The sequence below is a fragment of the Aspergillus lucknowensis genome (assembly GCF_044049455.1).
Source record: "Aspergillus lucknowensis strain CBS 449.75 chromosome Unknown BJX67scaffold_32, whole genome shotgun sequence".
Classification (NCBI taxonomy): Eukaryota; Fungi; Ascomycota; class Eurotiomycetes; order Eurotiales; family Aspergillaceae; genus Aspergillus; species Aspergillus lucknowensis.
The window spans coordinates 71438-95073 of NW_027263576.1; the positions used below are offsets into that span (position 1 = coordinate 71438).

Genomic DNA, 23636 nt, shown 5'->3' on the forward strand with positions numbered 1-23636 from the left:
AACAAGGAACAGGAACCTGGAAAGAAACGTAGAAGAAAACAGATGGTCATAGTCCGTCATTATGCACAAGAGAATATCCGAACAAAGAAAATAGAGAAATGTCTCAGTGTTCAACGGCCCAAACTCGCACAACGCCCCAGCTGAAAACGCCAAACAAAATCAGACGAAAGAGTGTCTAAGTGCCAATATCCAACACACGCTGCGTGGAGCGTGTCTTTATAAACTCATAAGCGTCAGAAAACCCTTGCGATATACCGGGGATGTAGCTTCGAGCCCATGCGAAAATCACCAGAATGAGAAGAGGGATCTGGAGCACGTTAGTAACGGTAAAGCTGGTAATCACGCAAAAACGAGACCGAACTCACCCAGAAGAAATAGAGATTCCGGTCGCTCGCGAGGCCCTTCATACGCCGGGCTTGCTGCTCCCTCAGATGCTTCTGCTGTTCGCGAGAGATGACATTCCGACCAATCCGAATATCCTTGATATCCTCTCTGTCCTTTGGAACAGCGCTTTTCGAAGATCCAGCTTGCGCCTCAAAGTGTTGATCCAAAGCCGCCTCGGCAGCCGCCTGCAGCATGCTAGACTTCTTAACCCTGGCTGTTTCTTCCTCATCTTCACTCTCCTTGCGTGGATAGAGCTCGTCATATGAAGGAAGTTCAGTAGCAGCGCCAGGGGAGGAGCTACCTGTGAGCATATCCCACCAGCCCTCCTTAGCACCGCGCGAGGAGGCCGGTCGATGCGGGACAAGGTTCGTGATGCGACGCATCATCGGTCGCCCCTGGTAACCCGGCAGAGCTGGCATAGGCGGCAGAGCTGGGAGATTAGGTAAATTGGGGAAAGCATTTGCAACACTCTGCTGAAACTGGTTGATTTGCGCTTGAAGTTGATTGCGCCAGGCAACAAGAGCAGCAGGGGGCGAGAATGGTCGTGTTTCACCAGCTGCTGCAGTCGACTCGGGGGTTTCCAGCGAAGCGGAAGCGTCGTGGACACTGGACCGGCGGGAAGGTGAAAGAACGAGTTCGTCATCTTCATCCTCTGATCCGTAAGAGTCATCGACTGCTTGATCCAAAGAGCCTGACGCCGAAGAAGACTCCCAGAGTGAATGAAGAGACGCAGAGCTGCTGTGCCTTCGTCGAGACGTCAACGAGCCGACACTACGAGAGCGCGAGTGGTGGCGCGCAGGGATCAAAGCCGCCTGATGAGCAGGTAGCGTAGTGGCAAGGTCGGCCGGAGTAAATCCCCTGACGCTTCGGGCATTAGGGCTGGCTCCCGCAAGGCGGAGCCTATGGACAATATGTGCGTGGCCATTGAGCGCGGCAAGGTGCATTGGCGTATTCCCGATATTGTCGTAAACATCAGGATTGGCACCTCGTGCAAGGAGGCCGGCAACAAATCGTGTAAGGCCTAACGAAGACGCAAAATGGAGCAAAGTCTGCCCTGTGGCGTTGCGGGTGTTGTACCTCGGTGGACGAGGGTTGTCGTCAAGGTCAATGAATTCCAAGTAAGTCAACATCTTCGAATCCATATCGCTCAGCATACCCTGCGATTCCAGTCCAGGAACCTGCCGCTGATGGCCGCCAGAGGAGCCTTGGAAGTCTTTCTGGAGGCTAAATGCCCCTTTATAATCGCTACCCATGATCTGCTGGGCGGTGTGGAATGCATCGGCCTGGTTCCCAAGTTTCTGTCCGAGAATGCCAAGTGCAAGGCGATACATCTGCAACTCCCGATCATCGACATATCTAAAGAACTGTTGTTGCTTCGGAAGCATCGGTGGAGGCTGCTGCTGAAGCTGATTAAAGCTGGGATGCTCATGCTTGAAAAGAACAGCCACCTGTCCCGGCTGAAGGGCTGGCGGAGTCAAGCAGTTTAGGCACTTGTCACCCCAATACGTAGTAGTTGTTGCAAGCGTATCGCCAAACACAACTTCCATTCCCGGATAGAAGCCGCTTCCAAGCAGAGTAACCTCAGTTCCTCCGGTGACGGAGCCCTCAGCCGGAACCAATTTGTGAATTACAGAAGGCAACTGATTTCCAGCGTTGGCGATACCAGGCCACATTGGCGTAGACGGAGTAGGGCCTAATGTTAGGTTAAGGTTCTGTTCTTGGAAGCTGTTCCTCCCTGATCCGCTCGGGGTCCCCGGTCGACTGGGGTGAGCTGAGTTAGGTGCAGACATTAATTGTTGTTGAATAAAATTATCCAAGCTCTGCTGCTGTAGGTTCGTGAAGAATGAGTTGTTGTCTCCACTGGTGGGCGTCAGAGGGCCATTGGAGAACTGGTTGGACATGGCCGCGGAGGTCACAAAAGGTCTTTCAGTTGGGGAAATGAACCCAGGTGCCCCTGTGAACTGAGATTCATTCCCAGGAGACACTGCCGATGGCTTCCCATTCTCAAGTTTAGTCATAGTCAGCTCCGAAGGGAGCCTACTAGTATTACTATGCTTGCGCCGTTTGCTATTGGGTCCTTGAAAGTCATTCGGAGACGCCTGTCGTGACAGGCTACGAGAGCTTTGTGGATTAGATGCTGTCACGCCGTTTGTCAAATTTGCAAAAGAACCAGAACCAGGCTGGTGTTGCGAGGTGAATCGTTGCTGGAGACCCTGCAGGTCCGTTGCGGAAGGTGACCCTCCAGCTTGCTGCGCAGAAAGAGACGACTCCCCAGCGCCAAAGCCCGGGCCAGACGGGAACACACCAACACCTGGAAGCCGTGTTCCGTCAGGCAAAGACGGTGATGGTCCAGGAGCAGGAGGTGCTGAAGGTGCATGGGTCTTGTGGTCATCCGTGATCATGATCGAGTTCGTAATCGCCTGAGCTATTACGTTATCCTTATGATCCTTGAGAGTGAAGATAACCCTGGAAGGCGAGTTGTTAGTTTCCCCTTTACAATAGACTGGAGACGGCCCATAGAGAATACGTACTGGAATCCTTGTTTCTCATTCTGGTGCCTGCAGTAGCATGCAATCCGCATCGGAAGCTCCACTTGTACGGCACCAGGGATAAGCATGGGCACTTGGACTTCGTCTGGGGTGGCTGTTTTGCGCGGTCCAGTCCAATCTTTAATCTCATGAGTATTGAAGACGATCACACGCTTTTCTTCATGCTTCTGGAATAACTCGTCCTCCTCCGGTTTTCGCTGCTTCTTCCGAAAAGCCCGTTTCCGTTCACGCTGTACGCAGCCAGCACAAATCTTCACCTCACCTCCTTCTAAGGGCTTTTCCTCGTCCTGCGTCTCATCGCCAGCATTAGGGGAAGAGCTCGACGAACGATATCTGGACGTGGCGCCTGCCTTTGCAAAGGCTTTCTGCAGCTTTTCCTTGTCCTGCATTGCGCTCGTACAAAACAGACTTGTATACAGCTCAAGAATTTCCGGGGAGCGCTCCGTGGCCGGCGGCGCAAGAAATTTGGGCTTGGAAATGGTGTGGCTCGGCAAACGTATCTTCTTGACTCCAGGCGGTAACGGGTACAAAGTCAACCTGATCGGAATCTGTGTCTCCACGCGCGACTTCAGAGAGGTTGGATGAACGGTTAAGACGGGGCGTTGAGTAGGGTCGGGTTGTACATTCGTTCGAGCGAACGAGGGCGCGAAATTGAAGCCGAAGGGAAGGCCGCTCGGGGAGAAGCTCATGTGAGAATTGAGCGGAGACCCACTATTCATGTTAATACCCCCCAGGCTCTCCTCCAAATAGGATGAAGGCGAATGTTCACACCATGGACTGAGAGGTGCTTTCACCTGGGGCGCCTTGGAAGGCCGAAAAGGAGAGTGTGCCTCTTTTGCATTCTGGGAGAAGAACGGGCCTGCGGTTTGCGTAATCCGCTACAAAGCGGTCAGCTCAAGGTAGTCGGATAGATTGGGGGAAATTTCAGTCTTACCGGCGAAGCCGACTTCCTTTTGACGGAGCCAGGCGCACCCCGCAGGCGCGATTTAGAACCTCCCTGGGCTTTCGGATACGGAGTGGAACCGGTTTTTAAAGGACTCGGGCTGCTAGCAGCACTTTCAAAATCAAAAGCGGCGTCCATGGCTTTGTTGCTGGACTCAAGATCGTTTTCCACGCGCAAGGGGGCCTCCAAGTTCGGTAACGAAGCATCGAAGCCAAACAGCGATTCATCCCTGACGTGGTCATAATCTGGGTTCTCCCAATCCTCAGAAGTATATCCAAAAGGCATCAGTGTATTCTCACTATGAACGGCGGACGTGGAGGATGCAACAGACGGGTTTCGGAGGTGGTTTCGAGGGGATTCTGAACTGGAGCTAGGACTCGACTCCTCTGGGGATTCGGCCGGTAAACCTGAGGCGAAGACTTTATTTTGTCGCAAGGTGTCCTGCTCTTGGTAAGAGCGCTTCAGCGACAACTCCGACGGGGAAAGGCACGGTGGATCCGATTCCGCGACTGTACGAGAGGATGTGGCACGAGTGAAGAGGTCATCGAACTCCTGTCCCGCATCCTCAGACAATGACTGCAGCCTCGTGGGATCTAGAAAGTCCATATCGGGGTCTTGGTAGGGGTTCACCATGTCGTCATCCACTACGATTGGGTCGAGAGCGGGAAATGTAGGAGATGAGGCCGGTCCCATGCTGGAGCTTCCGGCGGGAGTAAAAGCAACCGAGGGAGACAGGCCAGCGAAACTCCCTCAAGGGCCGTTACGACCAACTCCCGGAGCGAATACCCGTATTTTTTCCAGGACGCAATTCCTTCGCACGCTCAAGATTCGGTTGTTGAGGGTGGAATGAAACGAAGCCGGCCGGTCAGGTACGATCAGATTGGCGAGGAACCAACCTCCAGGGCGCACGGAGTTGCAGTCGACCTTCAAATCCAGTCGTGGCTCTCGCTCGACAGCGGAGGAGCAACGTGTCGAGAACTGGCGACAGATTATTGGTGAGAATAATGGTGAGAGGGCTGGAGCCTCCAGTGATCAGTTATCTTGTATATTCTGGGGAAGTGAGGGCGTTTGTTGGGAGAAGAGTCAGCGGTCGGCGGAATGGGCAACAACCGGAGAACGGAGGCGCGGTGCCAGCAGTGGGTGGGAAAAGGGAGGAAAAAGCCAGGACGGCAGAACCAATTCCCAGGCCCAGAAGATGTGCTGGCGCTCTTGACGCTGGTGCTGGACCGAAAATTGGTCTCGTGCTGGTTGCCAACCTGGTTAAAGGAAGATACAAACTCAGACAGATAGTCTCAGACACCTCACCAGCAACAGACTGGCCTCGCCCGTCTTCTCACAACGCTTGCATCAGGTTCTGGTGGCGGTGGTGAAGGGCCGAATCTTGTTTGCTTACCTAATATTCACGCGTTGTGGGAGAGGGGCGCTAGACCATACTGGGATGCAACTAGCCACACGTGGACCCGACAGGCTCAACAGGCTCCCAGATTCTCACTGGCTGTGTGGCTCAACACAGAGAGCCAGCCTTCTTACCCTCGGCCTGGAGCGATCGGATCCTTTGACGCCATATTGGATGATGCCTAGCTGTTCATCCTGCTGCGATTGATTCCAGTCACCGTATTTGGTCGACCGTGCCATGCCTCAATTTCCTCGTAAAGAGTTCCCCCGCAAACTGCGCAGCGTGACTCGAAGATATATGGGTGTAGACTCCATTGATGACCGACCTTGAAATTTCCCAATCAGAGATACACTCGGACAAATTGACACTTGTAGACTAGCATCCTCCAAGATTTCGAGAGTGGGACATCCATGAAGACGACTCAGCGAGGCCGCGAGAACAACACACAGGGGTGATGACCACTGATATGCCATATGACAAACCAAGGAAGCAACTGCATCCCCGATGACTAGCCATTGACCTTCGCGGTTGCCAAGGGGGCCATGCTTGGATGACAGTGCGAGAACTCCGTTTGACTCTCGAAACCTCCAACCCGATAACGGGCTCATTTCCCAGATATACAACGAAAGGATAAATGAATCCGACTATCAGCAGTTGGCTTCTGCACGAAATCTGACTTTGTGTCACAGCTCATTTCGGCGAACTCCAGCTAGCCAAGTTTACATACGTAAAGCATTGGAACGGCCGGATGGACCACCGAATGGACCGCACAAGAGCTTGCTCCGGAGATAATCCGGACGCTCTCTTCACAATCTCACTATCTAATATTCCTCAGGTTACAGCGGCTGTGGACAGAGGCCAGCACTCTCCATATCAATGACAGAACAGTGGACCTGGAAAACTCGTCGACCGACATCGATAGGACAAATGGAGCCGACTCAGGCGGAAGAAGTCCAGCCGGTCGAGAACCGCACGAGTAATATTTCCAAAATCAGGCTTTTGGTCAACCGTGAGGACTGGTCAGAAAAAGGACGCCCTCCCACAGAGCACCCAAACCACGACCCCAAGCTCTCAAGACTCCACACTGGCCATGGAACGATTCCGAGGGAACATTACAACCAAGTGATAGCTTGAGCCCGAGCCACGCAGCGGATGTAAAGTGACAAAGCTACCTGTCGGCGAGCGGCCCCTGAAGCTTTCCATCTCAGCAAGATCGTGCCAACTTCTTGATATGCAGCATCTTTAGAGCGGAACAAACCATCAGCACACCAAGCAAAATTTGCGTCACCCAATCGCTTAGAGTACTGCGTCAGTGGAGCGCATTCAACCAGAAACAAGTCGCGGCCTCATCTTTACCAGACCCGATTTATCGGACTCTGGCAATTTATCTGGGACCCCCATGGTGGGTTCGGGCGCATCACGTTGACTCAATAGTTCACTACACTGGAGAGTCATTTGTAATGCCGCGTCGTCACTTTTTGGATTGGACATAGGCTTACTTCTACGATAACGCTGAAAATCATCCTTTGCGATGACAAGCGCAGGAAAATCGCCATTCGCCAGGACAGAGGATGAATCACAAAGCTTGCAGTGTTTGTCGAGTTGAAACAACCAGCACGTGGCCTACCCTGGCCCTAAAAAACGGCCATTTTGTGGACGGAAGAATTACTCCTTCACGTCCTCCGCCAATATCTCAAATCGTGAAACATCCTAACACTCAGCCCAAAAGACCTTGAGTGGATCAAACTTCATCTCGGGCCGTTGTCGTTCGCTTTCAATCGCTCGAAAAGATCGAATCGTCCGACTCAGCAAAGATGGTGCCATCCTGATACGGCGCTTGCTCAACCGTATTAGGGCAAAGTTTAATGACCGTAAGCTTGGCAGGGCGAGGAGATGGAGCAGGACAGCTTGAAGTTGAAACCTGGGCTGTCACACGTCGCTTTCCAAGGATTCAAGAGGGATCCAGGCACTTCGGCCGGAGCATGGCTAATTATGAAGACCCCTGTGTCTCCGCAACGTTTCTCCATCACTTCTGATTGAGTGACGCTTACCCTTGAAGAGGCGATTCCGTTGGACCGTTGCTATATTTGCCTATCCCAACAGATGTTGGTGTCTCACGCTGGGGAGCCGGTGATTGTGCTTTCATTTACTTCAGACTCTCTGTCCGTATCGACCTATCGCAATTGTTCCCCGGCCTTTGAGGAACCATGTCGACGGTGGAGACATGGGTATTGACCCTCTTGAGGCAATCTAGATGCGGCTGGGTGCCGCCGGCCACGAACCTTCCATTCGCCGACATGGGTCGAGTCTTTCCTTGGTCTGAGCTTTCGAACTTGACAGAGGGGAGGGAAATGTATAAAAGCGTTTCGCCCTCGAAGGCTCTGACTGATGTTCTTCTCTTCTCAACAAACCTTTGCATTCTTTTCACACCTGGATCCACGATCCGCGATCCATTCATTCTCTTTTTTCACTTCATACTTCATTGATTGAAGTCTCTTCTTTTCGCACTCCCCAATCCATCTTGACTAAGTAACGCGGTGCGTTAAAAACTCCAATCGCTATCTACAAGATGTCTCTCGCTAGAACCACTGGTTTTGCTCTCGCCTCCGCGGCTCTGGTAGCTGGGCACGGTTTCGTCACTGGAATCGTCGCCGACGGCCAATACTACGGAGGATACCTCGTCACCCAGTACCCCTACACCGATTCCCCGCCTGAGGTCGTTGGTTGGTCCACTACTGCTACCGACTTGGGTTTCGTTGACGGCACCGGCTACTCCGGCCCCGATATCATCTGCCACAAGGACGCCAAAAACGGCGCCATCTCTGCTACGGTCGCTGCCGGTGGGAAGATTGAGCTCCAATGGACCGAATGGCCAGAGTCGCACCATGGACCCGGTATGTCTATTCCCTTCCGGGTTTGAACATCAGTTTTCCGGGACAGAAGTACTTCTGACCCCTATTGCTATACCATTTGACTGTCTTCGGGTTCATGGCTAACCTATAATCCCCCAGTTATCGACTACGTCGCCAACTGCAACGGCGATTGTGCCACCGTTGATAAGACCACTCTTGAGTGGGTCAAAATTAGCGAAAGTGGTCTCCTGGGCAGCGACAACTGGGCCTCGGACGAGCTCATCGCGAACAACAACAGCTGGACCGTGACCATCCCCAGCAGCCTCGCCTCCGGCAACTACGTCCTCCGTCACGAAATTATCGCCCTGCACTCGGCCGGCAACGAGAACGGTGCCCAGAACTACCCCCAGTGTGTCAACCTCGAGATCACCGGTGGCGGCAGCGACTCGCCCTCCGGCACCCTCGGAACCAAGCTCTACACCAACACCGACAAGGGCATCCTCTTCAACATCTACCAGGACATCGACTCGTACCCGATCCCCGGCCCTGCCCTCTGGACCGGCGGCAACGGCGGTGGCTCCTCCCCTACAGCTACCTCGACCTCCATTCCTACTTCCACCGCGACCGTGACCACCACCCAGCCAGCTCCGACCCAGGTCGTGCCAACCACCACGTCGACCCCTGAGCCCAGCAAGACCCCCAGTGTCCCTGCGCCCGACGACAGCACCAGCCTCACGGAGTACTTAAATTCCCTGAGCGCTGAGCAGTTCCTCAGCTTCCTGAAGGAGACACTCTCTTGGTTGGTCACCGACAAGGCCCACGCTCGTTCCCTCCACTAAGTAGCAGGTGGAAACGAGAATCAATCGACCTTTCTTTCCAGGCTTTTATCTTTCTTCATTCAATGGTCTCGTTCAGTCGATGAACCGTTAGATCCTTTCTCTCTTTCTATATAATAGGATCGGGCATCCTTTTGTGTATCTATATTTGAGCATAGCGAATAGATGGAATTATCCTCTTTGCTATTTATTTCGTGATCGGCTGTGGAGGCGAGTGTCAATCACTGCAATAGAACATGAGGTATTTCAAGATATACCAACCAAATCAAGCGCATGTCGTATCGAACACTCAACAACCTATTCAATCTTCTGTCCACGCCCTTCATACCTCCACCAGCTAACATTCGCCGGTGCCCCCGCCCGAGCCGCCGCTACCCGTCGCCGAGCAGCACTCCTAGAACAGTCATCATTATGCGCCTCAACCAAAATCAAAAAGCAGAAAACGTATGCCAAAACTCACCTGTGGACCTTCCTGTCTCACCACTGACCAGCACAGCTTCCGCACGCTGCGTGAAATCGAAATTAGAGTCTGGTATAGTAGCAGAGAGGGTATAATGAGTATCATCCACCGCCGTGATCTGGAGTCTTGCCCGAATCTCTCTCGAATGTAATGGGGGGAGAGCTCTGATGACGGTCTCCGGCACAGTCACATTCTACGTTGCTGGCGTGGTCAAGTCGTCAAGGATGGTCGTATGGAAGCGGAGATGCGGTGTCAGCCTCGATCCCTCCGAATGTGGCGGCGATGGCGACGGCGATGGCGATGGGAGAGGAGCGACCCCCAAGTCAATGTGCTGGTATTGCGTTAGGAATATGAATGCACCGGCTTCTTCGCATTCGTGCATCGGCGAGAAGGAGACATCCACGCTGTAGGTAAAGTATGTGTGGCTCTGAACACGCGTGATGAGTGTTATGGATGGATCTTTTCAAGGTTCTCCTCCCTCCCTTTTCCCCGAGAGCAGGGTCGGTGATATTCGGCTGCGAGGGCAGCAAACGCAGTGAATACGGGCCGCTCAGGAGGGGATACAGTAAACGCGTCCTCCCTCGGGCATCTCCAGAAGAGGAAGTGTCTTCGGAATACAGCTCCCCAGGAGCCTCATCTTCTGCATCAACATACGCCCCGTCACCAGACACCAGCCTCTCCCTCGATGGCGACTCCCAAGTAACAGGGTAGAATTCGCCCCCTGCGGTAACGGATCGTCGATGCCCAGAGGCTGTCTTGCTAGGTTTGCGAGGTGCTGTTCCCGGTTTTGGGGACTTGGGTTCGTCGGGTCACGGCGTGGCTGGCCAGTTTCCAGTTTGTAAAGTCCTTCGACGCGTAGATTGGGAAGCTGGGGAATGTGAGGGAGGAGGATGTCGTGCAGAAGCGGGTGTTGTGTTCCTCGGGGACGAAGACGCAACTTGGACCTGAGTGCCAGCCTGGGAGCGTAGGGTTTGTATAGCTCGAATTTGGGCGCCGAGCGACAGTGGGCGAGGGCATGATAGTTGCTACTAAGTGAAGGATTGGGAGTGTCGTCCAGGACTTCATGTCTGAATACGACGCCGACTGGTTTATTCCAAGTTTCCTGTGCTAGATTGCCTACTTTGGAGTTACTGTGTGGAGTTCATAGTCCTCTTAAAGTCTCCCTTACAGCAGAGAGAACCGCCGTCTTTCTTCACTTCGTGGGAAATCGAAACCGTTCAGCCACTACTAAATTTATTTGGCCAACTGCATCTCGAACGGTTATTCCTAACAAACCCGCCAACCACGCCGAAGCAAAGGCAGACAACAATTAGGAAAGGGAAATTAGCTAGGGACAAGGCCCATGAGCGACAGCGCATCCCTCGCATTACGTCGAAGCTCGTCGATTTTCAACGTGAACACGTCGTCGGCATTCCTCCCTTGAAAGACTGCTGTTCCGACCAGCAAGCGCCGAGTGAAGCTGAACTCTTGGGCCCGAGCTTGCGGCGGGGGAGGCTCGGGAAACACCTGCTCGCTCTGTCGTCGAATCGGCATGCCAGCGGGGTCGAGGGTGTACAACTCGGCTGTACCTTTGACCTGGTTCGTACTGCCAACCCTACCCCACTTGACAATGATAACTGCCTTTACAGCACCGTTACCCCCGACCAGCCAAAGGTTCATATCGTCCAGTAAACGGGAATAGGACTCGGTCCAGCCTGTTTCAATAGCAAGTACCGGAAGTAGGTTGTTGTTTTGGCGCACTAGAAGATCTGGTTCTTTCCTAGAACCCGCATATGGTGCGAATCGAAAGTCAATTGCTATCAATATTGTTAGAAATTAGAGCAACTTCCAATTGCTCGTAATGTAGACTAGCTCGGAGGAGGCAAAGATAGACAACTTACTCGTTCCGACCAGTGTATTCAGATAGCAAAGCTCGCTGAGCGTCAGAAGGCCGACACTCATCCAACGCGCCATCTCATTTCTGATCCAAACTTGAATGCAATTGTGAATTTCGGTGGGCATGATTCGGATCCACAAAATCTGGGTGTCAGAGTTGTAATTTTTTCTAAAATGTGAGAAGTCAGTCGTCATCAACTATCAATAATCATCCCACTTACCGTATACCAGCACTCTCGGTGCTCTTGTCGAGATATTGAAGGATGGACGCAGACCAATTTGGTGGGACACTTGTGTAGACAACTTCTTGGTGGTGTGTTGCTCCCAGTATGGTCTCAAAGGCATGAACACCTAGCTCGGAAGCGGACGTAAAACTTCCCCCCGAAAAGGTTCTTTCAGGCGTATAAGCCATGAAGTCGTGTCTCAGCCGAGGAGCCATTATGATCTTGCCAGAGGTGTGTATGTGTTAGTCCAGAAAAATGTGTTAACACCACGGTCGAGTCAGCGAGCTCGTTGGAGAATCGAGATGAGATGGTTTACGAGTAAAGAATCTTAGATAGAAGTCAACAAATAGTGCAGTCAACCTTTTCAGTGGCGAAAATTCACTGGAGTAGCATCAACTTGGGACTGAGTAAGGGGAAGGTAGAAGATCAAGCCACGGCAATAAGTATAGAGTTATGATCACCTGACTCTCAACCACCCCCCATGAGTCCCCACAGAATGGAATTGTTTGTTCATTGAAATTGCAGCATCATCACGGTTTCTGTTGAGCGACAGGGCCAGACTCTGTCTAGTGTATAGCCAGGCTCTCCTCAATATAGGAACAGAGATTATGTATACTGTTTGGATCCATTCTCCATTAAACAGCTCTCAGTCCGCCTTTCCAAATCTCAAATTCCACTTCGTCCCGATCCCCAGCTCGCCCTCCCTCAGGTCTTCCCGCCCAGGGAGCAAAGACGAGCTTCATCGTTCGCTGGATCGGTCGTTCAACTAGTTGAGGCTGAGTCGGGAGCACAGATTTTGGTTCAGGAGGAGGTTCGGCTAATAGTGATTGACTTTCACCATCAACAAGGGGAGCCGAACTCGTTTCGGCTATCTCACCAGCACGCTCTCCGGTATCATCGTTTTGTTTCTTACGCGGCACCTGTCCAAGATTCGGTCGGGCCAGATTGTCCTCAGCGAGTGGGCCGAAGCTAGTTGATCGGTCGTACTTCTTCAGAGCAATCCTGCACGCAATTTGCGTTGACCAGACGAGACCCAACGTCGGCGTTTTGAGGGTTGGGGGTCGAAAGCCATAATGAGCATTGGGTACGACCGCCTGCGAAGAGTCACCCCATCCTGTAAAGAAACGCTGTTGATGTTGTAGACTGAGAATGTCGTTTCGGGCAGGATTGCCCACCAGGTATGAGCCGTCGGGCAGCGGCTGCGGGTCATCTTGGGTCGGGAGGGGCGATGATGACGGGATATTCGGGGTTGATTGGGGAACAGTAAGGGTATTTTGGTTTAGTTCTATATTACCCTGTTCCGATGGGCGCATTCGAGGTAAAGGCGACGCGGCACCTTCACAGTCGAGAGTGTTCAGAGCCTGTTGCGTGGCGGGAGAAGACATAGGGGATCGATCACCAGGACCGCTCACGCGCGGGAAAGGTAATTGGGCATCAGCTTCAAATCGATCCGAGACTTGATTCGCAACGGCAATAGCAATATCCTCACTTGCAGCCAGATTACGCAGCATCTGCCCCAGTTTAGCAAGCTCCCCGGACCGCGTCGAGAGACCCGACAGATCGTGGGATGTATGCTCCGCCCGGTAATTAGACGTGATCGAGTCGATAACAACAAGCCCGACATTATACCGCTTGATAGCTACTGGCAACTGATAGTTCAGAATATGGTCCTGAGTTTCCAGATCCATCGCATTGATAGAGAGAACTCTCTCCAGGGAAGGCGCATGCTCGCGCGAGAGACCCGAAAGGTACGGATGCGACTCTATAAGCTGCGAAAGCCGATTCGTCGCCAACGGAGCCTCCGTAGAGATGTAGATCGCGCTTTTGCCCGCACCCCGATGGGGTGGAAGCTGGACTGCAAGCAATAGACCGAGCAGGAACTGCGTCTTGCCGCTCCCACTGCAGCAAATCAGCCAACTAATTCAAACTCCACAATCCAGGTTTAACGTATATACCTCTCTCCGGTAATTTCAGTCACATATCCCGTCGCAATCCCTCCATTCAGCAAGGCATCTAATGTGGGGTCAAGTGTGCTGATAGCACACCACTTCGAGAGGTCGAGCTGGGTCCGCGGCCCCGGGCTCAACGGTACGTCGAGATCAAGGCTGGAGTCTGGTTCGCTCTGTTCGGGACGGGGCGTCTCTTCGAATCCGACATCGCGGTGCAGGGCTTTGATGACGTGGTCGGCTAATCGGCGGACGTCTGCAGGGGGAACGTGGGCGCGTTTCGCGATTTCGAGTGTGTCAAGAGTGATGAGGTCGACGGTGTTGATCTGGCTTCTTTCGAGAGGTGGGAGGATATGCGCGTATGATTTGACTGAGAAATCAGGGAGGATGGATAAAAGATCCATGGAAGGGGAGACGAGGGAGATTGAGAAAAGTGAAGCTCCGGAAAGTCGAGGTTTCCTCTGGTCGTGTGGGGAAAGCCCAATCGGGAGATCCCGATGCGTCACACGAGAGCTGTCATGGGAAAAAGTACACTCTACAAGGTTCACAGAGCCGATCAACTTGGCGCGTTATTCGTTGCTTCATTACTCATTGAGACGTACATGATTCATAATCTACTCTCTCGCTGTCCTCCGAGCCCTGGGACGACTGTGGAGATCTCCGCTTCGCCCGTCACAACACTCGCTGGGGCTCTTGCCTTGACAAGTTGCTCCCAAAACTGCTGAACAGCTCCCCAGTATCGCTTCTCGTCTTCGACGATCAATGCACAGTGTGGGCTCTTCTGGAAGACCACACTTGCCACGTTATATCCTCGAATCCTCGCATCATCGAGGTGCGCCTGCACCTCTTGCCAGCGGATCGTCGTGTCTGCTTTGGAAAAGAGATACAATCGCGGAACACGGGCAGAGACAACCAGGGTATCGTTGAGTTGTTTCTGCATTTCGCCTATCGAACTCGTGATACCCAGATTCTGAAGCCCCGTGATGACACCGATAGCTGGGAAGAGTAGCGCTCTGTTCACCAGCTGGATGGGTAGGGGGGCGGGAGGTAACGAATAAACGCTGGCTTGGTAGTTGCGCATAAACGTCGTGTCGCCAGGACAGCTGTCGAAGATGATACCCTGCAATGGGAGTCGGTGGATGCCACTTGAATGCTTCGGATCCTGCATGGAGAGGATCAGCTGGATGGCGATGTTGCTTCCGCCGTGAGAGAATATATGTAGAAGAACACCACTGGGGTTCTTCTCGATATCGCCGGCATCCGGCCCCAGGATTCGGCGGATGGCCTCTCTAGCAGGGTATAATCGAGCCCGGATGGCGGCAATCGAGCGCACGGTTATATCGACCATGCCGGTTGTGATAAGGAGAATGGCGGAATGGGGGAAGATCTGGCGATGATAGCCCACATATTTGCTAATCCGTCGAGGAGTCGCCCCTCCGAGCCAGGTGCAAAGAACAATGAGGGCTGGATTCCCATCTGGAACGGCGTTGCCATCCCTCGGAGGCGGCTCGTATAACCAGATGTTCTGGCCAGCTGGCTCCAGGGGGTGGAGAGGGTGCATGGTGGTAGGCAAGGGCTATGGTTCTGACCGAAGGGAGTTGAGAGACAGGCCAGGAGTTGAAAAACGGAGACCTCGAACGTTGGGGCTAGTGGATGAACCCCGGACTCAACGGCAGCCATTTTTCCTTTAGTACGAACGATTGATGCCGTGCATGTACGGCTCAGACGGTGAGAGAAAATTCACCCGCGGCTCGGCTCGACAAGCTGGAAGCCGGTGGAGCGGAACCTGGGTCGTTCCCAGACAACAATGGCGTTCATGTCCCTTGGGCGGCGCAGAGGTTGCGCAGGAATTGCCACAGATTTGCCGGGGAAGACCATGCCTCGGTGCAGACGATTTTCTCTCAATCATAATTGACAGAACCAGTCGGCCGGGTCCCAATGAGCGAGAGTCGCCCACTGAACCCCTCCCACCTTCCCGGGAGCAAACGTTGAGCGTCCGAAGTTGAAGCCCCTCATTCTCCACCCAGGCGAACGAGCGATGAGCATCTCAATTAGCGGCCAGTCAGCGGCTTGCAAAGCTCCTTCCATCAGCCACTCTCGGCCGTTCGAATTTGAGTCTAGCGTGGGCAGACGATGCACCTGCAAAACATGACTGGCTGGACTCACGATCCTCGAGGTTGTGGTTCATGCTTTGTTGGCGATTATTTGCACGGATAATCGGCCGATGCAGTGCCAGGCATGATTCATGCGTTCCCGTTTTTATGTGTCCTCGGTCCGTCCTTTTCGAGCCAAAAGGTGCCTATTTGGAATGCGAAATGCGGGTTCTGGAATGTCAATCTGATGAGAAGATCTTATCGTGATTTTCCGTATTGCTTTTTGCGAGGGCAATCGACCTGTGTTGCTGGGCAGGCTGGAGCTCGGGGAAATCGGAGTGGAGGGCGATCATGAACAAGAATCCAATCTTCGCTCCCCAACATTCAGATCTCAACCCGTGGAAAGTGAAGTTGAGTTGGCGTATTTGTCATTCATTCCCAGGTCGGAATCTCCTCTCCGCCTCCTGTGAACCGGAGAATTTCTTCTGTGGAGTATTTGTCAGAGGCCAGAACCTTACTTGACTCTGCTGTCCTTGCCTCCCGACCAAGAGCTTCTCCAGACTCCCAAACGAGAGATGTTCGGCGAGGGTATGGGACATATATGCCTAGCCTATCAGGCCGCCGAACCGAAACACACATATGCGCATGTCCGGCAGCCTTTCACCGGCACTCAAGGGATAAGTATGGAGGGGGCGGATCTAGATATATATATCCACGCCCGCAACGCGCGGCTGTCCGGCGCCGCGGGCCCGCTTTGGGGAGGTCCAGAAGCGGTTCTTAGATACCTAGAGTCGTACATCGGGCGCAACCTTGCATGAAGTGTATGCTATTTACATCCTACGCGTGAACCATATTACTTGTCGCAGAAGGCTTCGGCAACCCGACCGCAAAGTCAACCCACACAATCTACCATGCATCTCGACTCCTCGAGCAGATTTAGGCGTGGCAACAGCGGGGAAGGCGGATATTCCCGATGGTTGCGGGAGGAGGTTCAAGATGCGATGTGCATGGTTTGGTATGACGGTTCGTACCCCTTGATGGGCATCGTGCAGGTATGTGCAGAGGGGGTTCCTGAGCTGGATGGAATTTCGGATTCTTGGAGGCGGAAAACTTGAGAGAAGCGACCAACGAAAGGCAACCTGAAGGAAAAGTCATGCAGGAGCGGCGGAGGAGAAAAGCTGGGGAAGGTTACTCGCCCCTGCAAGGCTCCCTGCTGGAGCAGGCGATTCAACTGCCCGGGGGCATCATGAACGGCTCCGATGTGACCGTGGCCCTTTCACAGCAGGTGTCAGTGTCGCTGGAGACGTGCGGCACCCGCCTTGTTTTGAACTGACTGCATGGAGGAAAATGGACGCAGGAAGGTCCCTCTTGATCCATGAGAATGCTCTTCAGACAGGTCACATTTCCAACGCCTTTTTGCGCCTCCGTGGAGGAAATAACGGCTGACTAGGACTGGTTTGGCTCGAGAAACGAGAAGCGCGGACTCTGCTGGAGGAATCACGTCACCCTTTTCACGGTGGGACAGACCTGATAAACCCTGACTCAAAAAGAACATGCGGTGCTGCATCCTCTGGGAGCCCATACTCAGGACATGAATAATCTGTGAAACTTCTTGCGCCGCTGGCGCTGGTTTCGCCATGCCAGAAAGATTCTCGCCTGGATTGGGCAGTCTTCCGTGCCTAAGATGGATGCGGTAAATGAACAGGGATAAATCGCGCGCATGAAAGGCAGAAAGTGCGACTGAGGCACAGGACATCCGCCAGCCAGCATTGATATCGCCAACCATTCGGATCAGTCGCCACATGCAGGGCCCCGAACACTTGACATGGGGTTTGGCTCGGTGAGACGGTTGGCGCGACTCAAGGAGGGTGGTCTGCCCATTTGTCTGCCGATTCTCCCGGAGGCCAGACTGAGAGAAAAGACGAGAAAACGGGGGAAAAAAAAAACAAAACGGAAGTCGTGTGATCCATGGTTGGGATTGTGATCCCACCGTTGACATTTCAAACATGCACTGGAATGTCTGGCACCGCAGACTTCGTGCGAATTATGTGAGAAAGACAATCCATGCCAGTAAGATCCGAGAATGTGGTTGAAAACCTTCTGGGTTGCAGATGGCAGTGCAGCTGGCACCTGAGGACTGATCTGGCTGAACTGCTCATTTCTTTTTGCTCTGGTTGTTGCAGCCTGGGAATCAGCAACCCTCCAATACCTCAGCGAAATCCAGGGGTGAGCCGCACAGCCTCTGGACTTGGAAAAACGAAAAGTTGAAAGCAAAGTGGAATGAAGCTGAAGAGATGCGCCTGGGGAGAACGGGTGTCATCCACGAGTCCCACCGAGACCGGTCCGCCCCGAGCACCTGGGCAAGAGTGGAACGTTTCCAGATTTCACCCACTGACAAGGATTCAGCCTGGACTGACCTTGCAAGATGGTTTTCCCACCCTGGAAGGGTGCCATGCTTGCCCAGCATAGTGGTCCAATCAAAGGCTTCAACTTCGGCACCAGAGCCGCAAGAACGAAGGACAGGGTCGGGGAGGGGGTCTGTGGCCAGATCTGTTTTTGCTCGCCGAGAGTTGAGACGGAGTTCAAACCCCGGCCCTGCCCGGAGCCCGGGCCCGCGGGCTGTTTAGTCTCCTACTTTATCAGGAAGTGATTGTCCGAAGGGGTTCCAACTTGCGCCCCTCCAATCCACCGGAGTCCAAACTTGCTTGTCTTGGGCCTTTGCCGTTGGATTGATTGGTGAAAGTCTTTGTTTGAGTTTCTTTGTTTTTGTCCGTGCTGGGTGAGGAGACGATCACTTGTCTCATCTTCAAATTTCAGTGTTGATCTTGCTCAATGTTCCAGGAAAAAGAAACAAGATCGAGCCCCCGGCTTTTTTGACTGGATGAAATTGTCCGCGGCGAGGATCGAGTTTGATCGAGCTTGAGGGCTGTCATTCTCTCTTCTTGGACTGGCCTTTCGGGGGTGAATTCTCACTCACACCTGGGACTGCTCGATGGCCCAGCTGGCGAGTATTGAGCATCAAAGAATGTGAGCAGTCTCGAGGAACAAAGTATCAATGCCACATTGTCCAGCCGAGCGTCTGATTCGTCGAAGATGGCGAAGAAATCCTTGAGTTCGAGAAAGGCTTCTGAAACCGCCAGGCGACTCGGCTGCAATTCTGATTTCGTCTCGCCGAGGTCTCGAAGTGTGGAGAAAAAAGTCTTCGCGTTCATTGGAGAATGCCATCCTGTGGGAGAAGGCAAAAGCACTGGCCAGCGTTGCTGGCTGTCGCTTGCTCATCTTCCAAATTCCTGGGCTTTGGGATGCACTCGATCCGGTGTGCTGGGAGGGGGACAATTCCCAAAGTCTTGACAAGGAATTGGGGCTCTCGAAAGTTGGAATTGATAATCTTGCTGGTCTGGTTCGTCATTCCATCTCTTCCCGGCGTTTTTCTGGGCATTCATGACGGAGAATCATGGAGGCTCGGAAGAATGGTTCACACTGAACCGTTCGGGACGGGAGAATCTTGGGTCCCTTCGTGGGATTTGAGTCTTCTGATCATCTTATCGTGTCGTGGCCCGATACCCCACTGGCACTCGTCAAAATTGACCAGCACTCTCTCTGGCACTGTCAAGGAGAGAATTGACTGGTAAAGAGCCATATCGAAGCGAAGCGCCCATGAATGATGAATGATGCTGGGAGGAGAAGAGAGTTTGCTCCAGAAGTAACATGGCGAGTATATGTTTGGTATAGCGGTACCCACTCTGATAATCTCCCGTCCACTCAGTGTCCACGGGTGTGTCAACTGTCATCGATGGCAGACGTACTAACACATATCCAGTCTAGCCCGGAAGCTTACTTTGGTGTTTCTCGTATCATGGGAGGAAACACGGACCGAGGTTTGCTCGCGAGAAAAATGCTTCAGAAGTGGGTCGTTCCAAGCAGGGGTCCTTCCTAAACTGGAATTTACTCAAATTGAATTTTTGATTTTCTGGCTCGCTGCACCGAGTCCCAGACCCAAAAAATTGCAGCGAGAGAGCCACGACCACAGCCATCGAACTCTCCCGCCGCCACAGCCCAATCACCGGACAGGCTTCTCTCCCCCACCCGCCCCAAACCCTCTTTGGATTTTGCACCCGCCGGTCTGGTCGGGGGTGCAGCATGAATCCTCCATGCTGTCATCGCGCTCGCCTTCCAGCTGGCAAAAGCACTGGGGAAAAGGAATCTCTCTGTCTTGACTGACACGCAAGCAGCAGGGGCGAAAATATTGTCTTCATCAATTGCTCCGACTCCTCAAAAGACAACACATGGCTCTTTCAGCGTGATCGATCCACCCCCGGCCAAAGGACTTCATTTTCCTTTGTCTCAAAAGGCGACCCAGCTGAGCGTCCGTCGGGATCGCAGCGAGAGCGTCTCCGACCATCTTCGATGCTTGTTCCTTGACGGGCTGACTTTGCCATTTTCGACCCTTTTCTATCACTGATCTCCCCTCTCGCTCTTCTCTCGCCCTCCTCTCTCCGCGCTATCTTTCTTCCAGCCTCAAGTCTCCTTCCTCTTCTGTATCCACCCCCAAAGAAGGGACACGCCGTGGGTTGTCTCCCCTGTTCAGCCCATTTTGTCGTCCCCTTCCTTCTCCCTCGCTGCCTTTCCCTTTTGAATCTTCTTCCTGGCATTATATCACCTTGAATTTCCCCTTCCCCCGGCCGTCGACGCGCGGCTGCACGTCTCGACTCCTCAATCTACGCTCGTGGAACTGCCCCGAATTATCCAGTCCACCAAGGCGTCGAGAGTTGTTAACTTGTGTGCAACATAATCTACCAGGTAAGTTTGCATTATTCTTGAGACAGGGTCTGGAAACCTTGCCTTGCATTAAGACTTCTCATACTGATACCTGTTACTCATATTAAATAGGTCGCCGCCAAGATGGCTGCCAGAGCTCATCCGCCAGCCCCGATCAACGAGACGGAACACTCCGTCAGTCGGATCACTCAAGAGGGCAAAAAGATCACATACAAGTTGCATGTCATGCAACAACCCGAACGTGCGAGAGCTTGTGGTGCTGGTGCCAAGTGTAAGCAATGGAACCATTCGGATCTTGGAGCCGATGTGAAGAGGATACTAATGTGTGGATTCTGGACAGCGTCTGCGGACCGTCGCCCCGTTGATCCTCCTCCCGTCGTTGAGATGCGTATTTTCGAGTCCGATCCCCACGATGATGCCCATAAAACCGATATCACTTTTGCCTACAACGCAAATTTCTTCCTGTTCGCGACCTTGGAGACCGCTCGCCCTATGGCGCAAGGAAGACTCGCTCCCGCTCCTAGCTGCCCGGCCCTGACTGGAGTGCCCGTGGCGGGCGTAGCATATCTTGATCGACCGTCCCAGGCCGGATACTTTATCTTTCCCGATCTTTCCGTGAGGCACGAGGGTGTCTATCGCTTGAGCTTCCACCTTTTCGAACAAACCAAAGATCCCAAAGACGCTACCGAAGGAACACCAGCCCCTCTCCCGCCAGTGCCTGGGAAGTTGTCGGCGCCCCAACAGTTTTTGGACTTCCGCTTGGAAGTCGTGACCGTTCCATTCACTGTATATAGCGCTAAGAAGTTTCCGGGGTTGACTACAAGTACACCCCTTAGCCGCATCATTGCAGAGCAAGGATGCCGCGTCCGTATCCGTCGTGATGTACGAATGAGGCGTCGGGGGGACAAGCGGACAGACGATTACGACTATGAAGATGAGAGGGTCTACAGCAGTCGGCACTCGGACCGATATGCAACGCCAGACGCATACTCTGCCAACCATCCTGAACGGCCCCGTTCAACAAGCATTAGCACTGTCGACCATTCGAATGGGTATCAATCACAGCGCCGTCCATCAGGTCCTGAGTATGGTCCTCAAAATCCTCAGCCCTACCAACGTCAAATGCCCCCGAATGTAGCGCCTTCTTCGACGCCCATTCCTCCCTCGGTTACAATCCCAACTCCCGTCGCAGGCCCCCCAGCAACACCCTCTCCTGCGTCTGCTTCCACTCCCGTGCCCCCTGCTGCCGCGCCTCCGCCGCTCCACACTCCGTCCTACCAGTCCCATCTATCATTTGGCTCGACTCAGACTCAATATCCAGCTCCGCAATTGTCCCATCCCTCGCAGCCGACAAATACAACAAACATGTATTCTCCCCGCCCTCCGACCTCGCACGGAAGGAACCCCTCGTCGGGCACTGAATACGAACCCTCCTCGACAGCCTACCCATACTCGCATCCACGCGTCCCGGTCGAGCGCTCGGGCTACCCAAAGCCACCGCCTACTACAGCTTTACCTCCGTTACGACTTCCCAACTCGCTCAATATTCAATCAAGTGAAGGACAGCATCCATTTGACCGCGGACTTGCCCGATCTCAAACCCCATCGAAAATGGTCACTTCTCTTCCTCCGCTGAAATCTATTTCCACCGAATTTCCTCCCACATCCTCACAGCCATCAAGCAGCATTGGATCCAGTCCCGGCAACGACAATGGCTCCGGCAAAACCCTCTGGGAAACGAACCAGACGGTATCGAAGCGCTCGCACGAGGAAACTTTCGGTCATGATGACCGGCCGCTCTACAACGGCATGCGCCCCGATAGTGAGTCTTATACTGGTGCGCGTAGGCCCTCATTTGACCCGCGGGCCTCGCTCTTTGACGGCCCCGATCAGATGGCGTATAAGCGAGCTAATGGGCGCATAACCACGAGAATTCACGCATTGAGCTAATTATATCGTTGGTGTTTTTTGTTGGCGCGCTTCTGGTATACGGAACGGCGTACGTGCGGGACGGTCACCTCTGAGGTTTTGGCTCTATTTTCACGGTAGCGATGGGCCCGCTTGACTTTTCTTACGATTACCATTATCCGCCCCTTCGAAGCTGTATATGATTCTGCCTTCTTGTTCATCGTTCTCTTCTTCCATTTGTACTTTCTCGGACACGATGTCTTCCCCGGGCTGCTCTAGATCATTCTATCAGAATGGCTGGCTGTGACTGGGTGTTCAAATGCTTGACCTTTTCCTATGATTCATATGATTTGTTGTCAGCGGCCTTGATTTTCTAGTCTGGATTGATAGATTTGTGCAATATAACCACTCTGAGGGATCAAAGACAATTCCATGGACAATGGTATTCAAGACACTGTCGACTTACGTCCTTGATTCTCTCGTAGTTATGATTACGATCTTCTAGAAAATGTGCAGAATGCTCAAGGATGGGAGGAAGCATCATCCTGCATTCCAGACACGACAGACCAACTTGCCTCGACGCGAGCATAAATAACATGAGTCGAGCACCATACTGTCCAAGTCCAAATCTTCCATCAGCCCGTCTCTCGTTCGCAGCTGGTGCTGGCGTGGTTTTGCTGCATTGGGGAGCCTGTTGCTTGGCGCGACAACTCCAAAGACAACAAACAATCGCCAAACAACACAACTTCCCCTCTTTGCTCTTTCGGTTTTCCCTCGCCTGCTTCGCGCTCTGTCGCTCTACACTGTTGACAAATTGGTTGTCTCTATTTCGCCTCGTGTTCGAATCCGTTTGCTACTTACGGAAGGCAGAAAAAGGAACCTTGGAAAGCAGGGGCATCCCCATCGGTGCGGAGGTCAGTGGCACTTGGAAATCCTCCCTGTTCAACCCACAGACCATCGACATTGACCGACCCACGACTCCAGATGTTCTCTGCGTCGGTTACTCGGGCGGTTGACCGAACCGTCGACTTCGAATCCGAGGAACCAGACCACCAACTCCAGTGCTCTCTCGAATCGGCCTGTCGCTCCCCGGATTTTACCGACAGATGCTACACGGCTCGAAAACACAGATGGGACGCTAGCCGCTCGAGTCTTGAATCCGATTTTATATCTGAAGTCTCCGGACAATTTGACGATGCGGAGGAATTCGACTCGCCGCTCCCTGACAACCCTGATGTCGGTGTCAGGACGGAGAGTGGGGTGAATGACTCTCCGTCTTCGCACTCTGTCAAGCGACGACGGTCAGATGACTGGCCGCAGCCGCCGGGAGACGATGACTCTACGGGGCGCAAGGAGTGCACATCTGGTTCTCGACAGCGGTGGCACTTTCA

General features: G+C 53.2%; 8 protein-coding genes across 8 annotated transcripts; 3 read left to right on the forward strand and 5 right to left on the reverse strand.

Moving 5' to 3' along the window:
* Positions 1–188: 188 nt before the first annotated feature.
* On the reverse strand, positions 189–4771 carry BJX67DRAFT_182597 (putative membrane-tethered transcription factor (SPT23)). Its single transcript, XM_071025204.1, has 3 exons — positions 3868–4771; positions 2916–3811; positions 189–2850 (listed from the first exon to the last, which is right to left on the reverse strand). Exons 1-3 carry the CDS (start codon positions 4567–4569, stop codon positions 318–320), a joined length of 4131 nt encoding a protein of 1376 aa, XP_070884331.1. The 5' UTR covers positions 4570–4771; the 3' UTR covers positions 189–317.
* A 2804-nt stretch (positions 4772–7575) lies between these two features.
* On the forward strand, positions 7576–9098 carry BJX67DRAFT_182527 (lytic polysaccharide monooxygenase auxiliary activity family 9 protein). Its single transcript, XM_071025202.1, has 2 exons — positions 7576–8166; positions 8284–9098. Exons 1-2 carry the CDS (start codon positions 7842–7844, stop codon positions 8961–8963), a joined length of 1005 nt encoding a protein of 334 aa, XP_070884332.1. The 5' UTR covers positions 7576–7841; the 3' UTR covers positions 8964–9098.
* Positions 9099–9440: 342 nt separating this feature from the next.
* BJX67DRAFT_358689 (uncharacterized protein) lies at positions 9441–10589 on the reverse strand. The gene has a single exon (XM_071029581.1). The coding sequence runs from the start codon at positions 10483–10485 to the stop codon at positions 10180–10182; it is 306 nt and encodes a 101-aa protein (XP_070884333.1). The 5' UTR covers positions 10486–10589; the 3' UTR covers positions 9441–10179.
* Positions 10590–10614: 25 nt separating this feature from the next.
* BJX67DRAFT_182698 (uncharacterized protein) lies at positions 10615–11944 on the reverse strand. The gene is made up of 3 exons (XM_071025208.1): positions 11517–11944; positions 11301–11464; positions 10615–11216 (listed from the first exon to the last, which is right to left on the reverse strand). The coding sequence occupies exons 1-3, from the start codon at positions 11732–11734 to the stop codon at positions 10744–10746; spliced, it is 855 nt and encodes a 284-aa protein (XP_070884334.1). The 5' UTR covers positions 11735–11944; the 3' UTR covers positions 10615–10743.
* Positions 11918–14005, reverse strand: BJX67DRAFT_358693 (putative DNA repair protein (Rad57)). The gene is made up of 2 exons (XM_071029582.1): positions 13475–14005; positions 11918–13418 (listed from the first exon to the last, which is right to left on the reverse strand). Exons 1-2 carry the CDS (start codon positions 13867–13869, stop codon positions 12155–12157), a joined length of 1659 nt encoding a protein of 552 aa, XP_070884335.1. The 5' UTR covers positions 13870–14005; the 3' UTR covers positions 11918–12154.
* BJX67DRAFT_182662 (TMEM53 family protein) lies at positions 13983–15339 on the reverse strand. Its single transcript, XM_071025206.1, has one exon. It carries the CDS (start codon positions 15024–15026, stop codon positions 14073–14075), a length of 954 nt encoding a protein of 317 aa, XP_070884336.1. The 5' UTR covers positions 15027–15339; the 3' UTR covers positions 13983–14072.
* Positions 15340–18479: 3140 nt separating this feature from the next.
* BJX67DRAFT_182667 (uncharacterized protein) lies at positions 18480–19301 on the forward strand. The gene is made up of 2 exons (XM_071025207.1): positions 18480–18585; positions 18652–19301. Exon 2 carries the CDS (start codon positions 18777–18779, stop codon positions 19188–19190), a length of 414 nt encoding a protein of 137 aa, XP_070884337.1. The 5' UTR covers positions 18480–18585; positions 18652–18776; the 3' UTR covers positions 19191–19301.
* Positions 19302–20337: 1036 nt separating this feature from the next.
* On the forward strand, positions 20338–22733 carry veA (sexual development activator VeA). The gene is made up of 2 exons (XM_071029583.1): positions 20338–20608; positions 20678–22733. The coding sequence occupies exons 1-2, from the start codon at positions 20461–20463 to the stop codon at positions 22285–22287; spliced, it is 1758 nt and encodes a 585-aa protein (XP_070884338.1). The 5' UTR covers positions 20338–20460; the 3' UTR covers positions 22288–22733.
* The last annotated feature ends 903 nt before the right edge of the window (positions 22734–23636 follow it).

Excerpts from the sequence above, each read along its gene's own strand:
- BJX67DRAFT_182597 (XM_071025204.1), bottom strand. The coding sequence starts at position 4,569 with ATGGGACCGGCCTCATCTCCTACATTTCCCGCTCTCGACCCAATCGTA. Across the intron at positions 3,812-3,867 it reads AAAGGAAGTCGGCTTCGCCG|CGGATTACGCAAACCGCAGG; the intron begins GTAAGACTGAAA and ends ACCGCTTTGTAG. Across the intron at positions 2,851-2,915 it reads AATGAGAAACAAGGATTCCA|GGTTATCTTCACTCTCAAGG; the intron begins GTACGTATTCTC and ends CTCGCCTTCCAG.
- BJX67DRAFT_182667 (XM_071025207.1), top strand. The coding sequence starts at position 18,777 with ATGCCATCCTGTGGGAGAAGGCAAAAGCACTGGCCAGCGTTGCTGGCT.
- BJX67DRAFT_182662 (XM_071025206.1), bottom strand. The coding sequence starts at position 15,026 with ATGCACCCTCTCCACCCCCTGGAGCCAGCTGGCCAGAACATCTGGTTA.
- BJX67DRAFT_358693 (XM_071029582.1), bottom strand. The coding sequence starts at position 13,869 with ATGGATCTTTTATCCATCCTCCCTGATTTCTCAGTCAAATCATACGCG. Across the intron at positions 13,419-13,474 it reads ACTGAAATTACCGGAGAGAG|TGGGAGCGGCAAGACGCAGT; the intron begins GTATATACGTTA and ends GATTTGCTGCAG.
- BJX67DRAFT_182527 (XM_071025202.1), top strand. The coding sequence starts at position 7,842 with ATGTCTCTCGCTAGAACCACTGGTTTTGCTCTCGCCTCCGCGGCTCTG. Across the intron at positions 8,167-8,283 it reads AGAGTCGCACCATGGACCCG|TTATCGACTACGTCGCCAAC; the intron begins GTATGTCTATTC and ends ATAATCCCCCAG.
- BJX67DRAFT_182698 (XM_071025208.1), bottom strand. The coding sequence starts at position 11,734 with ATGGCTCCTCGGCTGAGACACGACTTCATGGCTTATACGCCTGAAAGA. Across the intron at positions 11,465-11,516 it reads ACCGAGAGTGCTGGTATACG|AAAAAATTACAACTCTGACA; the intron begins GTAAGTGGGATG and ends CTCACATTTTAG. Across the intron at positions 11,217-11,300 it reads GAATACACTGGTCGGAACGA|CAATTGACTTTCGATTCGCA; the intron begins GTAAGTTGTCTA and ends CAATATTGATAG.
- veA (XM_071029583.1), top strand. The coding sequence starts at position 20,461 with ATGGCTGCCAGAGCTCATCCGCCAGCCCCGATCAACGAGACGGAACAC. Across the intron at positions 20,609-20,677 it reads TTGTGGTGCTGGTGCCAAGT|CGTCTGCGGACCGTCGCCCC; the intron begins GTAAGCAATGGA and ends GATTCTGGACAG.
- BJX67DRAFT_358689 (XM_071029581.1), bottom strand. The coding sequence starts at position 10,485 with ATGAAGTCCTGGACGACACTCCCAATCCTTCACTTAGTAGCAACTATC.